The sequence below is a fragment of the Procambarus clarkii genome, chromosome 42 (assembly GCF_040958095.1).
Source record: "Procambarus clarkii isolate CNS0578487 chromosome 42, FALCON_Pclarkii_2.0, whole genome shotgun sequence".
Classification (NCBI taxonomy): domain Eukaryota; kingdom Metazoa; phylum Arthropoda; class Malacostraca; order Decapoda; family Cambaridae; genus Procambarus; species Procambarus clarkii.
Window position 1 is genome coordinate 30,173,707 of NC_091191.1, and position 23,969 is coordinate 30,197,675.

General features: G+C 34.2%; 1 protein-coding gene across 1 annotated transcript; it reads right to left on the minus strand.

Moving 5' to 3' along the window:
- Window positions 1-12,852: 12,852 nt before the first annotated feature.
- Window positions 12,853-19,597, minus strand: LOC138373468 (baculoviral IAP repeat-containing protein 2-like). Its single transcript, XM_069339679.1, has 5 exons — window positions 18,824-19,597; window positions 18,355-18,729; window positions 17,883-18,075; window positions 15,440-16,032; window positions 12,853-13,017 (listed from the first exon to the last, which is right to left on the minus strand). Exons 1-5 carry the CDS (start codon window positions 19,595-19,597, stop codon window positions 12,853-12,855), a joined length of 2,100 nt encoding a protein of 699 aa, XP_069195780.1.
- Window positions 19,598-23,969: the final 4,372 nt, after the last annotated feature.

A 23,969-nucleotide genomic window follows, 5' to 3' on the forward strand; every position in this document is an offset into this window, starting at 1 on the left:
GTCATCGACAAAGTCTTTACAAATTTGTTGACGTCGATTCATTGTTAAGTTTTATAAGACTAAAAAAAAAAAAAGAATTAATCTCCTTTTATGCCCTTCTAAAAAAAAAATACTATAGAAATTTAGTTTTCTATTTACCATTCCAAATACAATTGTTTAGGACAAAACTCCAATAAAACCATGATTATATATGTTCGTTGCCATTTATTTAAATTGTTCAATTGTATTCGACCAAACTGCCGAATTTTATATTGCTTACTAAAATACAATATAACTAGGATGTGGAATGAAATCAGTCTCTCTATTTTTTCAAACTCCTTCTCTCATATATTAAAAATATTTCTATCAATCTTAAAGTACTATACAAAACAGTATGTTATCATTCAAATAGCCATTGATTGAAGTGCTTATCAGAGTCAGTCTCTGAAAAATCTTCAAATCAAGTAACATGAAGAAAAACACCATAACTAAGTATTTACAATCACATATAGTTGGGAGAAGAGCGGCTTCTATGAAGTTCGGAAAGACTGTTGTTGGACTTTACATCTTTAACTTCATCTGTTCACCAATCCCTGAAAATTAAAATAATGAATTTATGATTTTTCAAGGATTTTCGTAAACCCATGAAACCAGGAACATTCATTTTTAATAGCTTAATTTTCAACAAATTTCAATTAATAAATATATTTTGATGTCCAAAACTAAAACTAAAATACACACTTACTTACCACAACCATTTCCTTCTGATAAACTTTCTGTGTCTGAATTCCATAATATCTGGTGCAGGGAGAGGGTTGTACTTATCTGATTAATATTGCTGTTGTTTGATGCTTTAGGTAAGGTTGTGACAAGCTGCGATGTAAGGTTTTTGGATAATGAAGCTGTCGATTGAAGGTGAATATCATCATCCTCCCATTTATGAGGGGATGAAGGTGAGGCAGAATTGGTAATTTTGTTAGAGATGGGGAAAGATTTTGGCACCTTCCCTAGCCCTCACTCAATGATGATAACTTAGAAGATGAGAAAGAATATTTGCATTGAGCATCAAATAATAAACTTTAACTTTCCTCATCGTATCCCTTCTGGCTACCCACCACCCACACCATCCCTCCTGTCTGCAGCAAGTACACACTCGTTTGGGTTCTACCTAAATAATAAACTTTACTTTCCTCATTGTATCCTTCCTACCTACCTACCACTCACACCATCCGTACACACACTCGTGGGTTCTACATAACTTTTTTTATACTATAAAAAAAAGGAAAACAATGACATTGGACGCACTAAGTATACCACCCAATTTAATCCATGAAAATTCTATATGAACAAGAAAAAGAAATCTCACACAATCTTCATCACCATCGAGAGAAAATGAAGATCCATTAGAGACTGAAATTATAAGTGACCATCAAAATGCTGCAATAGAAACTGAAATTCCTTCTTTTAAAACAGAAATAAGATCATTAAAGGAAAAGAAAATAACTTCATACATAAATTATCAGATGGAAAAAATATTAATAATAACTATTTTTATTCTATTTTTAGTAAGTCTTTGGGAAAATAATTGGATTTTGGGAATAATTATTTTACTAACTATATTTTTGATTAAACCTATCCTTAGTAAAATAATAGCGGGATGGCTCATTGATATTTCAAATCGTAACGACTAAAAAAAAAAAAATACATAATTGTTTATAGGCCGAATTAAAATTAAATTGTTACACTTTTATTTTATTTACGTTTTAAGACTTTTGTTGTAATAAAAATCTCAACAAAATCTATATACTATGTATTTCAATTCCAGGGATAAAAGATACTTACAATATATATTTTTTTTTATTAACTAAAATATAAATTACATTTCATTTTCATATAATTATTATATAATAATGATTAACGCAAGAGGTATTTTCAATTATCGGCATCGACAATGGGCTTTACCTGGTGGAAACCTTAAACCCTGTCCTAAATGTTCGATCATTGATTTAGCCGATGCTGAATTAGAATTATTTCTTAGACACAGTCTCTACAATAAGCTTCAAATCGAAAATGATAGTTTTGAAAAGTTATTTAAAATTTACCCTGGCATAACTGGATTTTCATCTGAGTAATCAACCATATCTACTAAAATCCAAAAGTGATGAATCCCAATTTATAAAATATTATCTAGATCGCAAATTGGTACTAGGGGTAGGACTACAACTTCCTGAATGGGATAATGACAAGCGACTAGCAGATTATGCCAAGTATAATTTTGCAGTGCCTGTAATGAAAAGTGGTCAAATGTGGCAAATGTTGGTAGAAGATCCTGAGAGACCTATTGATTATGAACAATGGAAGTGCTGGCAAAGTAATCGGCTAATCCCCCCAAATACACATTTCCCGTTTAAATGTCTTATATGTGAAAACTTCCCCTTTGACGTTTATCCGGGCAATTTCATTGTGAGTGAATCTGTATGTTCCATCAAGTCGATAATATGGCCAGATCGTCGACGTCCTCATTTTAGCAGAAAAGAAAAAGCAGTTATTATTTATGAAGAATCTAAGATTAAAAAATGGCCTTTTCTCTCTTCCTATATAAACCAGGATATTAATCATTTAGGAAATATGGCAATCTTTACAACTGGTGAAATATTTATTAATTGTTTTTTAAATCTAGCTATACGCAAAGTAAATGCTACACTACTCCATAACAAGGTGGTTAAAATTTTGAAAGATCTTAACCATTCACTTTCTCAAGAAAATTTAACAGTTTTAATGGAATATTATCGATTAAAAAGGAGCGATGCTAACAAAAATAATCTTAAAATTTTGGAAAATTATACATCCAATCATAATAATAATAATAATAATAATATGAATGAAGGGAACAATGATATAAGATTAAAATTATCAGGACCACGAGTAGCTATGATTGCAATTAATCCTTTGAAAGTTAAAGCCACTGCTATTCGGTGTGGTCATATTGATGAGAGTATTACGCAAACAAAAATATTAAGCAATTCTGCAAGTATAAATACTTTAAATGAAAATAATGGTGGTAATTCATTTAATAATAGCGGGAATAATGAATGGAATAAAATTGGTCGGTTTAGTCGGAATTATTCATCTAATTCATATGCCAATATATGTCTGGTGGCATGTGGATTACAAAAATTATTGCCTAAAGATTCCAAAGCCAAAGAGCCTAAATCTATAATGGTAAGTGAGGTCGGTTTCATTGATTTACTCAATACACCTGATACTCCTCAACGATGTGGTATCATATTAGAAATGATACCTGATGTGATAATCACCTCTACCAGCATGTGTAATTCACAACCTGATAAATTCTTATTTACATATCTCCCTCAACTAAGACAAGTGGGAAATCCTTCACAACTTGATCAGTTAGAATCTAAATATGTCTATATAATTATTCATAATAAACTGTTTAATTTCCCATTAGATTCGATCAAGAATGGTTCTGCAGCTCAACATTTTTTTCCTCATTTGCCTCTAGTTCAATGGGAATATGTTTGTTTATTTGGAGTAGACAATTTATACCGATTTGTTCAATATATTTTGAAATTAAATATCGCCTGTATAGAATTATTAGAATACAAAAAAAATCAACTGTGGATATGCACCAGTCTGCCACGTATGTCTTATAAAATTTTACCCAATGGCCAACTCTATACGTCTAAGGAAATAGACACTTTTCAAATGGAGGCTAATCCATTTTTTTATTTACCACCTCAAATGCAACCTCAGATTTTTCTCAGGAAAGAAAATAGTGATCTCAAAGAGGATTTTGAATTACTCTATATTGGTTATGACCGGGAAAAAATACCTAATATTATGGGGCCAAATGCTCGAGCGATTAGCCGTCCTAATGCTGCCCATCCCCCTCGAATTAGTAACAGTCTGCAATCGTATCGTCATTATGCTGGTATTTCTGTCAATACTCATTCTGTAGGTGAAATTCATCAAAAGACAGTTATTCATACATTATACACAACATCTCGAATGAGTAAACTTTTACCCATTCCTTGTCAAAATCCTATGGTGGCAGTAGTAAACTGGCACAATCCCGAAGAAAGTATTACAGTAAAACAAGATAGTATAGACCGTGGGTTATTTTCAGGTGTTTCTTATGAAACATCAATTGTTCGATATAATTATGGATCAGGACAGAATGCACTACCAACTTTTTGTCAGACCTATTTTGATCAGCATACCCCACTTCAACGTGGTGTTCAGTTGGGAATTTTAAAAGGGGTTAATCCCAAGTGTCAAGAAGATAATAGTTTGCTTAATTTTACAATTGGAGAAATAGAATTCGTTCACATAGATGCCAATACTCTTGCTCTTATTTGGAATGGTAAAATTGGGGATTTAAAAGAGCCTATATATGACGATTCTGTTCCAGTATCCACAGGGACGAAGAATGGAAAAGGGAGTCGAAATGACTACCGAGTTACAGTAAATGATCCACACCACCCTTCCCATGAACGGCAACAACGGGTGAAGAAAACTCAATATTCTTTAGCTTTTAAAGAACATCATCCTAATTACATATTACATTTAGGTACTTTAAAATAGATAGTGTAGATTTACCAGTACTACAAAGTTGGCATTTTTCTCTGATAACAGTGTCACTATATATACCATCTTTAGGTGATAAGTTACAAACACCCACTTCACAAAAAGGTGTAATTGGGCGATTAGTTAGTGAACAGGATATGCCTTACATTAAATTAATGAGTCAGGGTGATATGTTTTCATCAAATGTACCCATTGATGTTTTAGTTAACCCTCATTCACTTAAAAGAGAAGCTCCAGATTTATATTGCAATACCTTTGATAATTTGAATTACATGGATGCAGCTTTTACTCTCACTTTTGAAAATGTTATTGAACATCTACAGTGGGGTCGAAAAACTTGTACTGGAATCCTTATGAATCCCTATACGGGTGAACCATATTTAAATAGAGATAATGAGCCAGTTTTAGCTAGTTTATATGAAGGTTCTTATATGTGTGTTACCAATCACCGCGCAAATGCTACGATGCACACTTCACGAGCAGATGAAGTTGTATTTTCTGAACTGACCGGAGCACCAGTTCGAGGACGACGTGGTGGTCTTTCCACAGGACCCATGGAACTTGTATCATTCCGTAGTATAGGAGCTGCTCGAATTCATACAGAATTTACTCAAATACGCTCAGACATGAAACACATTGAATTGGAAACTATTCAAAATAATGAAACAGAAACAGAAAAAAATGAAAATGAAAGTGGAGTTATCTGTGGATCAAAATACCTTCAACGTTATCATGACGATTTAATGTTAGCAAATATTAACTTAGCATACAAATGTACATCCATGGTAAATATTGAAGAAATTTAAAAAAAAAAAAAAATATTGTTGTTGTTAAATATGCTTGTTTAATAATATACATTCACCTAAGCCTTATTATTTATAAAACTGACTCTTTGCCACAGGGAAATAATTGTTGTGACACTAGTAAACTAGCTCTCTATAACTGCAGTGATTGGAAATCACCTCAGCCATAAAAAACTGGCTCTTTGCCACAAGGAAAAATAACTGCAGTGACTGGAAATCACCTCAGCCATAAAAAAACTGGCTCTTTGCCACAAGGAAAAATAACTGCAGTGACTGGAAATCACCTCAGCCATAAAAAAAACTGGCTCTTTGCCACAAGGAAAAATAACTGCAGTGACTGGAAATCACCTCAGCTATAAAAACTGGCTCTTTGCCATAAGGAAAAATAACTGCAGTGACTGGAAATCATCTCAGCTATAAAAACTGGCTCTTTGCCACAAGGACATAACCTGTGTTAGAATTGGAGTAAGTGAAGAATGTGTGTTATGCAATCGGTAAATAACTTTATTCTTCCTTCTTCTTCTTCTTCTTCTTCTTTTGCACTGGGGAAGCCGGCAGAGTGACTGACCAGAGAGACAGAATCATACGTTGCTGATAGAAACAGTCCTGTAAAACAGATAATAAGGCGTAAGTAAGGCTAATATTTTGTGTCTCTTATATAGAAATTACCACTTGATTTGTGTTATCTTACTTAATGTGTCTAAGAATCTGGTCATAACTATTGACTTTAAATAAACTTTCAATTGGAGTATGTGTGTATATATGGATGACTGATCTTACCTGCAGCTGATTGTTGGTTCTGATGTCCAACAATGAGGTTATTATTAGCAGACATCTGGATGTAATCGGCAGTGTCCCCCTTGACCTTGATCTTCTCGGGACCGACCATTGTGTCAGCCTCAACTCTCGTGGAAACTAGTAGACACAAGACTATTATCTTGAATACTTCCCCTTCCATGCTCTTCTGTACACATACAAAACCCAGCACGAGATGCTGTCAGAGTAGCAGGCGCCGGCCCTGTCAAACGTGTATGAGCAGTATATTCTTATTATTCTACTGCAGATAATTAATACTCTCAAATAGCGGGTGCTGTAGCTTTAGGAGAATGAGTTTTCTTATAGGATGTTGGTTAGACTGCTGTGGTTTTGAACACTGTGGTGGCGACGACGGCGACACGCGCCATCTTATATACAGCGAGGTTACCTCAGCCAGACTCCAGGGCGTCCGGTTGTGAAGAACACTTTCCACTATCTTTTTGGTCGAGTTTTATATTAAACTAAGCTTAGGTTGACTTATTCAGCTTGTCTTATCAGCCATAATATTTATTATTTTTTTTAGATCAGGTGACCCAGAGTACATCATCAACATTAAGAAAGAAGTACCCCCTAATAAACTTCGGTCACACTTACTTCACACTACCATCCATGTTCACTGGTCCAGATCCTAAAAATCGTGTATATTATTACTCTTGTTAACTACTGATTTTAAATCTTCCACAGCTCTTAGATTTTCAGGACCTTCAGTGAGTGTGAGTATATCAATCTCTTTATACAGTCTATTTCAGCATCACTACAAAAATTATACAATTACAGAATGCAAACTATAACTAATCCTCTGAGATGATAATATACCTTTATCTTATAAGATAAAACTATAAATTATATCCTTTTCCCTGTTACGAACCCGGATCCAGCGTCCGAGCCTGGAGCAGTGACAAACACGCCATCTGTGGGTCAGCTCCCGAAACCCCCGCCAAACGAACGACGACACCTAGTGAGGACAGCGTGTACTGGCCTCGAGGACCAGTTTCCAGTCTGGTTCAGCGCTCAACACCGCCGCTCCTGACCTCTGGTGAGGTGGTGCTCCGACGACAGCGCCATCTATGGACTGGATACGTCAGGTGTTTGTGTCTGAGGCTGTAAGTGTGGTGTTTTAGTGTCCCTGTTATTGATGACGTGTCTGCTTACAGAGCCGACCTGGGACCACTGTGTTGAAGGTGGAGTCAGTCTACCCGAGGCAGCCAGTCTCCATACTGTGAAGTTTGCTGCAGCTGTTGTGACGTCGTCCCCCCGGAAGAACACTGAGGTGTGTTAAGCCTGCCAGTGGAGTGGCAGTGAAAGGATTTACCCGGGACCGACTGTTGGAGACGATCATCCACTGGGGTATTGAGGACAGGAGGGTGATTTGTGATATCACACGAGACTCCTGTCTAGGGCGTACCCCTTAAATCGTTCGTGGAGTGGCCGTACCAGCCTTGGTGGCTCAGTACCTGCCAGCAGACCAGCTGGACGTGTGGTTGACGGCCTCCACGACGGTGCCCCCAGTGGACCTGTGTTTTGGCTGACCTGTGGCCCGGGTAGGCTCGGCATTCTCAGAGGACACGTCGTGAGGCCACGAAGAAAGCACCAAGGACTTGGCACCAGAGTCTTCAGCAGAAGACTAGATTATGCATGATCCCCCTGTAAAGTGTTAATACCCCTCCCCCTTGTGTACTCTTTTATTCTATATATTTAAACGGTGATGAACATTATATTATATTAAGTTCTTAGCTTTCTTTCCCTACTCCCTTTAAGTTACTTGCGTCACGGATCTCATCCCTTGATGGCCACTACTGGCTTGGGAACGGATACATATATCTTCCTCTAACAACATCAGAGTGAGAACCCCGTTGCGTCCCGAGAGGGCCGTAACATTCCCCAATTTGAATTATATCATAATGAGTTGGGGATTACAGATTACTTTTCTCCCTGAACACCAATTATTCATCTACTAACTAGGATATAATTCAAAATTTAAAATAATATACAAACTATATTGTAATGTTATTGATGAAAAGATTTTTATCACATCAGTTGCTAAAAGAAGATAATTAAATTTTATTTTCACCACACATATATATATTTAAGGAATCTGATATAGATTTATGTTAATTATACTTTTGTATAAGAGGAGGCAGGAAGTTCCAAGGCAATCATAATAGTCATGGGATCATCCAAAAAAAAAAAAAAAAAAAAAATTGTCAAGAAAAAATGTATCCATAATGAGAAATTCTTCAGAGAAACAATTACAGACAAAGTGAAGAAAATAGTGGACATGCTTATTAATGTCCATGGTAAAGGAGATAAAATGATTTATAACCTCTTCAATTTAGATAGGTATTGGGAAAAAGTATCCACGGTTTCTTTAACCCAAAATACTTATGTAAACGCCTGTTTGTCTTACTTGAGAGATCCAGTGCACACATATGACGCTCTCATCAGAATGAATGTTTTATCTCATAATGAAAAAGGTGATTACATGTTTGGTCATCCAGTAATATTACATGATAATCATCTTGCTGGACGACAGCTTCTAATTAAACGTTCTCGTGTGGATGTGATTATTGGGACTGTGACAACTGAACAAGGAATGCTAAATGGTATCTATAATACTGGTCCGATTACTTGCCAATCAGTCACATGTAGCTTCCGTGAATATCTGATAGCTAAAAAATTTTATAATAAATTTGTACAAAATTGTATTTAATAAATCAAATTATAAAAACTGAAATGTATTTTTGTTATGAAGGTATCCATCTCTTTATACAAAGTAGCTACATTCCAACATTCGGTTTCAGTATCCCCAAAATTTTATCCTTTTCCCCCAGTTTGAAATATTTTCATAAACAGTTGAAGATTTCAGGTCCAAAAAAAAAAAAAATAATACATTCGCTATTATTCCAAGAAAAAAAAGCTTTATAATCATTTCTAAATAAATGGATCCATATTTTTGGCTGTGTTTGGCACAAGCCAGCCATTGTTCGTAAATTTCATATTCTCTTGTTCAGCTGACACAGTGCTGCATCTGCTCTAGGCAACCAGCTAGCTATGTCGCAACCTTATTATTTAGAACGGGAACTTTAGTTTAGGTGGACGTCACCATGAATTTAATGAATAGTTCAGATTGGAGAATTATCAATTTCCACAATACCATCATTACAGCATGAGGCGATTTTTTTTTTAAGTAAAACGAAAGATATAATTAGTTAAACCAAAAAATATATTTCATTTGTTGTTTTATAAATCAAAGAGATATATATTTTTTATTTCATTTTTAATAACTCCTTTACTCTAAATTATTTCAGATTAAGAAAAATATACTTTAGTTACGTGACTAATTAAATTGCGACATATTGGACAGTTACTAAGTTGTAAAAGACACAATTCACAGACACAAAAATGTTGACAGGGTAAAATGAGAACACAACGTTCTTTATCTTGGCAGATATTACAGCGTGTATTCATTAAATTCTTATCATGTTGACAATCGGATGAAACTGTGAGTTGTTGACGTCCTAAATTCTTTATAGTAAAGCTCAATATCTGATCACATTTGGGATCAGATATACAATAAGTAGTTGTATTAGGCTCATTATAAGTCCTGGTTAATGTTACTGTGTCATTATTCATTGAGGTTAAACATATATTTCCAACTTCATCTTTTTCGTTTTGATTATTTTCTTCTATGATTTTAACCCTTTTAAATTTTCTTTGGTTAAAATATAAATATCTTGTTATAATAGCTATAGCTCGATCATATGATTTAAATGATCGTCCATAGAGTATTACTACATCTTTAAATACTCTTTTAACAATATCGCGTTTGTAACTTTTAGATAAAGTTACTAAAATATCTAATTTGTTCATCATTTGCATAATTATATCATTAGAAAATATTTTGGGGGGATATTTAGTGATTGTAGATGAACGTATATTTTTAATAAAATCAGGCCCTTTCATGATCAATATATAATAACATTGTGTTGACCAACGCCCATGTTCTATCCATGGATCATGACCTTCTTTCCAATTTCGAAAATGCATATTGCAATAGAAACAGATTACTTCATCTCCACGAGGTGGTTTTTTATAAAAAAAACCCAGCTTGGGCTAACTCTTTTGGGCTGGGATGTTTTATTGAAAGTGGCCACGAGTCTTTGAAACTAGACAAGCGAACTCTAACCTCACTATATTTTTCATGATGTGGAGTTTTATGCGAGAGTATCCCCTTGGGTAATCTGTTTTTTTTATCTAATTCAAATTCCAAATCTTTATTATACTTAATATACTTGGGTTCTATGAGATAAGATGAAAATTCAATAGGAATATTACCTACTGGTTCGCCCTTCAAAAATGGACATTTAGGGCTTATTCTCCTATGAAATTCACTAAGTTTAATAGTGTTGTTATTTAAAATGAGTATTATATCTTCATTGAAATAATCGTCATCATTTAAAATATCATCCCAAGAATTTACATAGACATAACAAAATGCACAAGCGCATTCTATTCCTTTTTTCAGATAGAAGAAGCCATTAGTTACCAACTCTTTGGGCTTTGGGTTACTTACAGGCCAATTAATAAATGTTTCTAATCGCTCTTGCTCGTATTTTAAATCATTGTCTATACACAGCATCTTTTATACTGATTAATCCTTGTGTCTTTTCTTCTATATATCAACATAAAAGAAATATTTTTTTTTTTTACTGAATAGTTAAAATAGCTTTTATTTCATCACTAGTAGTTAAAAAATGTATTTTTAATTTGGTTGATTCTTTATTTTTTCTTAGTAAACCTACCTCCACATATGAATTTATATTAAATATATTTATTGGCAGAGGTTTATAATTATTATTATTATTATTATTATTATTATCATTATTATCTATTACATATATATTTGCTTGATTTACATTAGCTTCACTAAATAATTTTTGAACTAAAATACTCACACAAGCCATAATATTTTTCATATCTTGATTAAAAGGTGAGGAATATGATGATGGGGGAAAAATATAAAAAAAATTATTGCTTATATCGATTAAATCTGGAATAGTTTGCCCAGATATATACTGCATATTAATATTTTTTTTATATACTATTAATGAAACTTGGTTCAACTAGAACCATACACACAAATCCACATTCACATTACAAAGTAATATATATGACACAGCATAAAGTATTCTGTGATAACATATGCTATTGACCTCAGAAACATTGACAGAGTTTATCATGTTATGAATTCAACAAAAAACATCTTAAATAATCATATAATTATTTATGCAACCTTTATTCCCATTTTCTTAATAATAGAAATTAATTTCTTCTTGCTTCTAAAGATTTCCTGATAAAGTGACACTTTATGTTGAAGAACTTTGTTTTCTTGGATCAGATTATTCATATCCAGCACAAGTTTTTCTGAGGTCAACGTATTGGCAAGTAATTGATGAACCTGTTGGTGGGTCAAGATTAAAATACGGGACCCTTTACTTGCAAGAAGAATTTCCTTCATTGTTGTTATGGGTTGATTTTCTTCACTTGGGTCTTGGGGACAAGGACGCTTTTGGGAAGTTGAAACAGTCTTTACTCCAATCTCGTTTCCTTGGGAAATTCTGGTATGTCCATAGGTTCTGGGCCTGGCGGGTCTGGTACTACTTCCAGCATTTTCTTGACCTATTGCTCCAGTTGAATTTACTCCAATGTCGCTTCCTTGGGAAATACTGATAGGTCCATGTGTTCTGAGTCTGGCGGGTCTTACACTTCTACTGGCATTTTCTGCACTGAGTTCATGGGAAGTTGTTGCAACAACAGTCTGACCTACTGTGGAAGATGATGGAGTTGCCGCTCCAGTTGAATTTACTCCAATGTTGCTTCTTTTAGATAATTGCTGTTGTGTTCTGGGTCCTGCTAATTTCGGAGGCAATGGGTCCACTCTAACTCTAGCAGCGAAAGTAGATGTTCTGCCTAAGTCTAAACAAACCGAACCATCAGTTATTCTGTTATAGCCACTGCCTCGGACACGTACTAAAGACCTTATTAGCAATTTCATGTCAAATTCATATGGTGCAACCATTATGAAAAACACTGTGCGCTCTCTTATTTTATATGATCAATTGTTATCCACTTCCCTAGAAAGAAACTTCCAACAGACAAAGGGTGGTTGTAGACCAGTTGATGGATAGGTTGGTTGGGTGGCTGTTGACCAGTTGATGGACAGGTTGGTTGGGTGGCTGTTGACCAGTTGATGGACAGGTTGGTTGGGTGGCTGTTGACCAGTTGATGGACAGGTTGGTTGGGTGGCTGTTGACCAGTTGATGGACAGGTTGGTTGGGTGGTGGTTGAGCAGTTGATGGACAGGTTACTACCGTGAAAGAAAAAAAAAATTATTTGAAAAAGAATAAGACACATACACACATACATTAGTATATTAAATATCTCTGTAGCTGAGAGAGCCATCTATAATAACCTTTCGATATGATGCGGAGCCTGGCCCGAAGGTGTGGACCTCTTAGCAGAAGTTGAATAAGACTAACTGCAGTGTTTCCGTCGCCACCTACCATAACTCGCTTATCTTTTGCCCTTCTAGCCCCCCCCCCCCATCATCCCCCAACTCAGCATTGTTGTATATTGCAGTTGTGACTCAATAATTAGAGAGTCGCTTAGTTGAATGCCGCCATACCATCTTCAAAACTACACTGGCTATAACTTCATTAAAGTAATCGACATATATAAGCTCACCTTTACGATGGATGTGATTGATCAGAAGCTCATGTTCATTTTCATAATAAATATATTTTTGTGATAACTGAAGAATCATCATTTTATACAATTGCCATTTTGATATAGGATATGACATAAAATAAAGCTTGAAAATATGAACAATGTTTTCGTTATTTTTTGGGAATTGCATGCTGATCTTCCTTAGACTAGTACCACGTAAAGTCCCAGTTCTGACTAAGCACTGTGTCAGCTGAGCCATATATAAGTATTCGTGGCCGCCGGCCATCCACTGACGGCCAGTCACACTCTTCGCTGCTCTTCCAAAGAAAAAAAAAGTGGTACGAAAAGCTCTCTTCAGAAAGAACTCACGCTGTTTCCTCAGATGGAATTAGAATGTAAGCTTATTCCTCATACAAATATAATATGTGATATTATTTTTTCTCAAAAGTATCAGACACCTGATCTAGATGAAATCCAAAACAATTAAAATATACCTTGTCATTTGAAATCTCGGTTAATTACAAGGTTAGTAATGCCTGTGTGAAAATTGGCCATAACACCAAAGATCCTCATCGAGTTGATTTGGCTTATTACACACTGGAGAATGGTGGCAAATCTTTACAAACTCACACTTACTATGAACTTGAACCCCTTTTCCAATCTCTGATGTCTCTTATTTTTTATAATTTTTTTTTTTGAGGGGGGGGGGAGGTATTTACAAAATTCCTTTCTCTAATGAGTTGACTGCTTACCATCGACATCCTCTTATTTATTTTCAACTATTCCTCCCCTTATAGTGTTTATATGTCTATCCTTTAGATTCTTTTTCTCTGTTAATGCCTCGACTTGTCGCCTGCCTTGAGTCTTATCTTTTGTCCTTTGTTTTGCGTCTTTTAAGTTCGTTTTATCTCTTTTTGATTTTGTTGTTTTCTCAACAGTTTCAGGCGAAGAAACTTTCTGAGAGGCGATTGCTTTTAAAATGCTGCCATCACCCAATACACTTTCGTACTTAACTTTTAGGTTTTTAAGGAACCACGATTTTTCTGCTTCCATATTAGCCTCGTGTAATAACGCAATCGATTTTAAATTCTTCTTTTCGTTATCGATAGACACTATTTGATTATTATCCTCATAGTTGCTTATAGAATACGTACCATTTATCAGTGTTAATTTACTAATATTGTATAGAATTGGGAAAACGGGTGCTATTTCTATAGCTTCATTTATCATCGGTATGTTCAATATTTCAGATAGCATATCATTGTGGTTATACATTTCTCTTGAAAAATAAAGGTTTAATTGAATGGAACGCCGAAGAATATTATCTTTATTACCGTGACAAGATTCTTATAGAACTGGGCGCAGAATATAAATTTGAAGATATGAGTTGAAAGTGAAATAAATAATTGCATCATTTCAGATTTCGCCATTTCATTCTTGCAAAACATTTTTCTCATTGAGAGTTTTTCGAATGCTGATCTTAAATACTTATTGTTGCATGTCCCGGCCAAGTAAGCATGGAGCTGAGTAGCGACAGCTTGGATGATTAATGTGAATTTATTCATTTGAGTTTCTTCATATTCTATGGGGTCCACCGAAGTCTCATCATGGTTAATCATCGACAAATGCATTCTTGTCTCACTTAATTCTGAAAGCATTTGTTTGTTGGAATCCTGGAGACTAGCATTTGTCTGTTGAATGGTCAACAGGTTAGAAGTTATTGTTTCATTTTCTTCTTGTAAGGTCTTAACATGTAAATCATTTTGTTGTTGTAAAGCCAGTATTTCATGAATATTATCAGAAGGGGACTTACGAATCACGTTCAAGATTATGTAATAAAAGCGTTGTACATTATTTGCATTCAAATCTTGCCTTATTTCCTTCTGGAATAATGTATATAGAATAGTAACGAATGCATAAACTTTTATAACTTCCTCATTCGTTCCTTTATGATCTTTTTCCAGGTCAACAATTCGTTTGGTTATAATTTCTTTAACTAAAACTATTGATGCCACCGCGTCTATTAACAATTTAGCAACATAATTAGGTTCGTCTAATTGACGTTTTAAATTATCATTTTCATTTGCATAAGGTATTATTTGACGTTCGTGTTCATATACTGTTTCATCGATAATATTAGTTTTAAATTTTTCTAATATTTGATTAAATAAATTTCTTTCTTCCTCGTTAGTAAAAATATTAAGAATATTATTATTTTGGTGTAGATCATTATTATTAATATAATTTAAACAGGAAATCCTATCTCTAATGTCCTTTTCACGTTCTTCGTGAATGTAGTTATCACGTTCGGTATTTAACTGATGAATGAACTTATTTATTATTGCTTCAATTTGTGATTTTCCTGTTGCTTTCGATTCATTATCATCATTTAAAGGAAATATGCTTGAAAAACAATGAATTATATCGCTATTCGATAATGTAGGTTTTGTATAAAGCCGCTCTAATGTTTCAATATTATATTTATTTGCTTCATTTATATTCTTTACTAATGTATTATATTCGTCATACTTTATTTTTTTAGAATTTTCACAATCTAGTAGTTTTTGTTGGCATTCTTGAACATAATGGTTTTGGGATACTAATAAATTATTATATTCTTCTTTTTCTGATACTTTATCATCTTTGCATTTTTGTAGGGCTTGTTGGCATTCCAGAAATTGCATTTTCTGGATCCTTATATCGTTTTCACATGCAGCTAATTTTAGTTGGTATTCCTTAAGAGACATTAAATTTATATTTATTTTCATATTTAATTCTTCTTGTTGTTGACGACTTATACTAGTATTATTTGAATTTATTAAATCGGTTAGTTTTTCTTTTTCATCAGCTAAGTCTTTTATTTGTTTGTCTTTATCTTCGAAGATATGTTGAAATTGTCTGTCTTTCGCATCTAACATAAATGCATATTCTGTTTCATACTGTTTCTTTTCATCATCGTATTGGATTATAAGCTTCATTTGATTATCTTGAAGAGTTGAATTTTCCTTCTTTAAATTCTCTATTTCATTTTCTTGGTCTCCTAATTTCTCTGTAAGCTGCACAATAGTAAGTTCTAAATCTCTCACATTTGTATTTAAATCTGTTATTGTGGCATCTTGATATCCACATTTATTTTCTAATTCACTTTTTTCATTCTCGCATTCATTACATTTTTTATTCAAATGAGCTATTGTTTGTTTTTGTTGATTCTGACTCTTAAGAGGATATGTTTCAGTTATTAATTTAATATATCGATCAGAGATAGTAAACAAATGAAGCATTTTATTCAATAATAAAATTATTCTTTTATCATCATCATTCACAACAACAAAATTGTTAATAAGAGTTTTTATGAATATACGTTCTCTCAAACCCGAGGAACCATTGTCTGGGAATGTTATAGTATTCAAGATTATTTTAACAATTTCACTCATTTTTTTTTAAATTATTGATTTAATATAATTCTACGATCAGGTGACAAAAATTAAGCAAGAAATAGAAGGATGAGTGGGGCTTCATTTTCAAACAGGTAAAAGAAATTATTTATTTATTTACCTGATTCTCATAGAAATTGTAGGGGACGATGATGGATTGAGAGAATTAATTGGAGGAGGAGGAGGAGATGGTGGGTGTGTTGAGTAAGTAGGAGGAGATAGTGGTTTCGGAAAAGGAACTTTTTTGGATGCTCCATTCCCTTATACCCCTTCTCAACATAGAAATTTGTTTCTCCTGTTCTTTAAACATTTTATACAAAACTGACAAATTTTGTTGAATAATATGGTTTTCATGTTTCAGCTTATTAATATTCAGCAATAGTTGCTGTTGTGTTCTGGGTCCTGCTAATTTCGGAGGCAATGGGTCCACTGGAACTGTAGCAGCGAAAGTGGATGTTCTGCTTAAGTCTAAAATGACTCCTGTGTTATAGGCACTGCCTGAGACACGTACTAAAGACCTTGACAATTGCATGTCATCAAATTCATATGGTGCAACCATTATGAAAAACAGTATGTGCTCTCTTATTTTATATGATCAATTGTTATCCACTTCCCAAGAAAGAAACTTCCAACAGAAAAAGGGTGGTTGTAGACCAGTTGATGGACAGATTGGTTGGGTGGTTGTAGATCAGTTGACAGACAAGTTGGTTGATTGGCTTGACTAGTTTGTGGAATGGTTGTTTGCTTCTTCAGTTCCGCCAGAGATTGAATAGTACTGCTTGTTTGTTCACTTTCACTGTCTAGAAAGTTATATCAAGAGGTAGTATGTAGTGTAGTGTGCTTGGATTGCGACTCTACCACTAATTAATCCATAAACTGTGTTCTGCTGCAGGCTACCTTAGTGACACTTTTACACTACCTTAAAGACAAAAAAAAAATAGAAATATATATTTTGAAAGGATACACACACACACATTGGTATAACTAAACTACAACTTTTCCTCATCTGAGATTATATCTGGGGAGAGGAATAATATTTCGTCAATAATAATTTTAAGGTATTTATTATAGGAATAATAGGATTTGAAATTCATATATTTCCAGCCGGGTTGATAGATAGGATACATTATGTTATGTAAATGGTCTAAAATCATCCTTATTACTGTAGGTGTGGACATATTTTTGTATCCAACACAACTTTCTTGACAATGATGTTTTCTAATTTCTTAGAAGAGTCTTGGGTATGAAGTATTTTCAATATGGTCTCCCTCAGCACCTTCAGCCACCAGCACATCTGTACGTTCATTTCCATAAATTCAAACATGTTAGGCTTTGCAGTATTGCTCTCGAATCGTACATATCATATCATTATCACACATCTAAAATATTCTTTACTATGATATAATTGCTTTAATAGTATATTTTATCTCAGCTCTGCAAATTGGACATGTGGATATGTTTGATGCACATTTGAAACAAGTGCATATGTGATTACAAGGTAAAAACATTAACTCACTCTCCTTCTCCATACAAATCTTACACTCAATCACTCTGTGTCTAATTGTACCTTCTGACTTTGGGAGAGCGGCAACTTGATCAGTTATTCTACCAAATAATGGTTGTGGGTTAGAATCACCAGACATTGGTGGGCTTGGGACAACATCAACTTCAGTCAATGCCAATTCATCAACTATTGTAGATTCTACTTGCTGATTGGGGTAAGAAGCCAACTCAGTTCCATCAGACATTGGTTGGCTTGGGACAACATCAACTTCAGCCAATGCCAATTCCATTAAAGTTGTAGATGATTCTACTTGTTGGTTTTGGTCAGAAGCCAACTCAGTTCCATCAGACATTGGTTGGCTTGGGACAACATCAACTTCAGCCGATGCCAATTCCATTAAAGTTGTAGATGATTCTACTTGTTGGTTTTGGTCAGAAGCCAACTCAGTTCCATCAGACATTGGTTGGCTTGGGACAACATCAACTTCAGCCAATGCCAATTCCATTAAAGTTGTAGATGATTCTACTTGTTGGTTTGTGTCAGAAGCCAACTCATTTCTATCAGACATGGGTGGGCTTGGGACAACATCAACTTCAGCCAATGCCAATTTATTTACTAGAAGTTTTCTAACTTCGTCTTCTATGTACTGTAAGACTGCTTCAATAAATGACTCAATGTCAAAGAAAGGTAACCCCTTCTCTTTGAGTTGATTATGATACGTTGTCATCACATGATCTTCCTTGAAACCCATTGAAATAAGGTGCTTAGTTATGTCTAGTTCCTTAATAAGTTTGTGTTGATCTTCATTGATATGGGTTATTGAAGGGTTTGTCTCATAAGGTGGCCTTTCCCTTTGAACCTGAAAAAAAAATAAAGTTAATGTTACAAATGGCTTTTATAAAGATTACAATAATAATAGTCAACCTTCATTTCAAGTTACTTAGCTGACATACCTGATCAATGAATTCTTTTCCTTTCATCAAGAAGAGGAAGGTACACTCTGGGTACCAGCGAGCATGTTCATCCCAAGGTATATCATCAGTTTCCCAGTTTCGAAGTCCATTCCCACAATGATAACAGCGCACATGATCACTTAAACCACAATAGAAGAATCCAGCTTCTGACAATTCAGTTGGTTTCTGTGTTACACGTTCAGGCCAATTGTTAAAGCTTGCTAGGCGACTTTCAAGTGTTAAGTATTCTTTTCGCTTGGCAATGGTATGTTGGTGAACTCCATTGTCTGTCATAGGACTTAGACCACAGACATCTATTCCTTGTCTATAGGACGAATTTTTACTATTTCTCAGTGGAACGGAATAACCCTCGAATTTTTCATTAAATATCAGTGGAAAATTTCCCACTGGTTGGTTTCGAATGAATTGACAATGGGGAAAGTGATACTGATGTTCGCCTCTGGGAGTGTCTCCTCTTTCCCAGGAACCAAGAATGCCTCGACAAAAGACACAAGCAACGTGGTCATTTGTTCGAAGATAGTAAAAGCCATCACGAGCCAAATCAGATGGTTCTAACCATTCAAGTGGCCAATCTATGTAGGTATCCAAACGTTCCTTTTCAAACAGTAAACTGTCATATGAATCAAACTTCTTAGAAATAGATCTTTTCACGTTCTGATTAAATGTGCATTCTGGTTTCTCTTTCTTATGTATAGCAATGATTCTATTTTCATCTTTGTTTACGTTCGTGGCATCAATTTGAAAATGGCACATTGAACATATTATTTGTATTACAAAATATTTGCTTTATGAGTATAATAGAAACCCGCCTTTGCAAGTACATGACTGTTTACACTGAAGTTACAGTCCTTAAAAGTCTCCAAACGATTTTTTTCTTCTCTCATTGCTATGAAAACAAAATGTGAGTGTTGTATTAGACTGACTAGTTAGTGACTGAGAGAGGCATCTCTCTCTCTCTCTCTTTATATAATACACAATCTCCCTCCCCCTCCTCCTCCTCATCCTCTTCCTGTTGACTCATAGACTTAAAATTGGGACTATAAGAGTTTATCAGCTGAAATCCTTTACCAGATCCCTTAAAAAGCTGAAATAAGTAAGAAAAATATAGGGAACCAAGTGGAAATTCTGTGATAAAAATAGAAATTTTAATTGTGGAAATTTTACTACATTTTTTACACTGCTACCTAACTACTTACTTATTTTTATTGATGAACACTTTATATATCATGTGTAAATAAATACAAACTCCAGTCTAAAAGATGTCATCCCTACCACAGGTGTTACTAGAAAACATATTTTAATTAATTGTCCCTAGTCCACTTCTCGACAGTAATGAAGACGGTAATTTGTCTCTATAGACTTCTAAAGATGATCAAGATGAAAATGTGTAACTGAGTTGGTTGTCTTCCCAATGCCTTCCACTGTATAATAAAGTTAATGGTAACTAACCACCTAATTCCTCTTCTTCATCATCTTCAAAATTGTCGGTCAAATTTTTTTCAAAAAGAAACCTGCTCCATATTGTTGGAAATTGGGGCCTAATATCTTCCACAGCAATATGTTTTTTTTCTACTTTTTCATTTAGCCACTGTAGAAAACTTGTCCCCATTTCCTGAAAGTAATGATAATTATTTATTAGTGTTATAAATCCCTTATTTTTCAACCTAATTTTTCAAATAATTAATTTCTTAAGAGGGTCTTTTTATGAAAACAAAGTAGGTAGGTGCTTTACCCATCATACTCACCTTACATCTTTGTAAAATATAAATCGAGAACTTGAGCCATTTCTGAATTTCATTTAGTCGTAATTGAGTTAAGTGAATATTATTCTCTAAACTCCAATTTTGCTTGTTTTTTTTCTTGGATAAAAAACAATAAACTGCTTTTTCCCTCAAGGCTCTAAGTATTACATACCATCTTGTTTTTACTTTTATCATTCCAATTGTTTCTTCATTCTCATTTAGAAAATAAAAAACTTCACCTTCTTTGTAAAGATCACTTCGCACCTGTAAAAATAATTTAATAATATAGTTTCATAAAAGAAATTGTATTGAAAAATGTGACAATATAAATTGGCACTTCCTTGTACAATAGACTTTTTGTTTGCCTACCTTATTCTGGTGTTTCACTACATCTTTAGCTTCAATTATTGAATAGGCAGGAGATGTAAAGCCTAATGCCGTAAACAGGTTGAGTGTGTAGTGTGGAGGTAACGCAAGAAGGCTAGTCTCTTCATATTCGTTGTACAATGGAGTAAAACAGATAACGTTGAGTTGATGCTTATCCAAGTGACTGAGGTTAACAATATGTTGGTTGTCAGGTTGAAGAAGCTCACACACAGCTGTACATTTAGTATAGTGTAAGATACTATATACCAAATGTCGATTCATAATATCCATATTATTCAATGTATCCCACAGTGATCTGGCCACAACTTTAGCAACAACATAACGTTCTCCATCATACCGCTCAATGTCTTCCCTTTCTCCAATTAACATATGAACACTTTTACTCCCAGTAATTAAAAAAAATTTACCATTAATGTATCTGCCACTGAAATGAGCTGATTCACCATTCACTTTAGTCATACAAACTACTTTAGAAGTAGTAGTACTGAGATCTTCTAAGCAATATTGTTTCCATAGATCATTTGTTTCCGGTTGTTTATCATCCTCATCACCAATACCACCAGTAAATTTTTTATTGGCAAAGATCACTAAATCAAACTGTCCCTTAAACTCCAAGAGTGTTACACCACGAGGAACATTTTTTCGAACTTCAGGATCATTGTTGTAGATTGTGTCATCAGGGCCATAGCAGTTGACCTTTATATCATGAAGAATAGCAGGGTCGTCTTCAGGGGATAGGATTCCATGTGGGACATTTGCACTTATTCTTTTTATCTTCTTTTTTTCTTTCAATGTTTTTAAAAGATTTTCATACCTACAAACAAAACGAAAAAAAAAAAAATAAGAAGTAATAATTTATTGGGGTATGGATATTATAAAAATATATATATGATATATATTATTAACATATTATAATAATGATACTTACAATTCCGAAGACTTTAAACTGTTTTCAGCATAGCAAATCATCTTCTGAAATGATGCTCCAAATGTATTTGGAAGTTTTTCTTTCATCTTGTTTTGGTATATGTTATCAAGGGTCATCATTAACATATTTATAGAAAGTGGTGAATCCATAGTTGTTGTATATGTCAACAATTAAATAATATTAAATAGTTATCACTATGGATATATGCATGCTGCATCAGACCACTTAACACTGAGGTAATAATACTGGGCATAACGCTTTTATATACTTGAAGGCGATTTAACTCACCCCTACCCCTCCTCCTCCTCCTCCTACTCCTCAAGTCAGAATTTGAAAAGATAGATATAAAAGAATTCAACTGTCAGTTACAACCCTAGTCCTGTGCTGTATCTAGTGAGTCCACTTTGATAATATTATAATATAATAAGATAATATAATTATATTGACTTAGTTTGGGTAAGGTAGGGTCTTGTTTGGTCTTACTCTAATTATTAGTCCTGCATCACCTTATACTATCTTAGATAAAAATGTTGATTGATCAGTTAAGTTACATATGCCTTAACATATTTTTTTTTTTTTTTTTTACATTCACAGATTTGAAATAGATCACCATTATGACTGATATTAACGAGACAACAGCAAATTTTGAAAATGATAAGACTCTGAGTGAACCCAACCCTACAGGCAAAGCAATGAACCCCAACGAAATATGGGAAGCTGAATCTGTAAAGACTGAACCCAACCCTACTAACCCCAATGAAATATGGGAAATTGAATCTGTAAAGATTATGTTAATAAAACTTGAAGAAATACTACTAAAGTGGGGAATAAAATATGAATTATTCATGAGACAAAATAATGGAGTCAAGCTTGAAAATACCTATCAAGTGATTTTGATGTCCAAGGCCTCATCACAGGAAAAAATTGAAATAGACCATATTAAAGTAGTATTTCAAGATGATGAATTGGTTTTGTTTAATGGGTGTGATGACAACTTAAGTTACCACCTGAAAAAACACAAATATGTTGTGTGTGAGTATACGCTCATCCAATTAACTATCGGTAGTTTTTTTAAATATGAAGAAAAATTACCCACTACTTTGTACATACGAATTTTTAAAGATGAATGGGCATCCAGCCCAGCGTGGGATAATCGGGTGAAGTAACTTTACACACAAAATTTAATGATTATTTCCTCGGCTCCAAAATAGATGTTTTCCTCCTCCCCAACTTCAATGGAAGAATCACTTGATATATCAATGAGATCATGCTTAAATATCATGTCTCCAAAAAGCTATAAATGTCTCCTGTCCCCCCTCCCCTCTATTTGGAGGAGGTGGGTGCAAGGCGTCGTCCTCATTCACTCCAAACCCACCTTCACGTATCTAGACAGTCTTCACAATACCGACATATGACAATTTGTACTGACACTCACCGGAACTAGTGCCAGCCATACTGACATTATCATCTTACTTTTTAATTATACTACATCTGTTCCCATTCTGGGCTCACTTTTTATTTAGTGAAAAATTACAGTGAAATTAAAAGGTGCCCCCATTCCCCTACCTATGTACACTAGAATAATAAAGGCAAAATTAAAAAAAAATAAAGCAATATATTTTATAATTCATACACACTTTTATTTAGTGAAAATTACAGTGGAATTAAAAATTAAATGAGGCAGCCTTCAACTGTTCGAAAGTTTTTTTTTTTTTAAATCAGCAATCTCCTGCCAGAGGTTTGTATTCTTCTTCTTCTTCAGGTCGGTGATGTATCCACGTCAGTCACTATGTCAGTCACTGTGCGGAAGTTTTGAATAACATTGGCTCTTTGGTCCCATTATAAATTAATATGACTTCCAAGTGGTTGCACATATCAATTCCTCAAAAGAAAGGCGGGTTGTTTCAGCCTTCCAACTCTTTAATTTCATTTTTTAAATCATCAATCTCCTGCTTGAGGTCGGTGTAGTTCTGCTTCAGGTAAGTGATTATTTTTAATAACTCTTGCTCTATCATCTTCAATAGTGTGTTGTTCTGATTGATGTCGGTGTTGTTCTGCTTGATGTTGG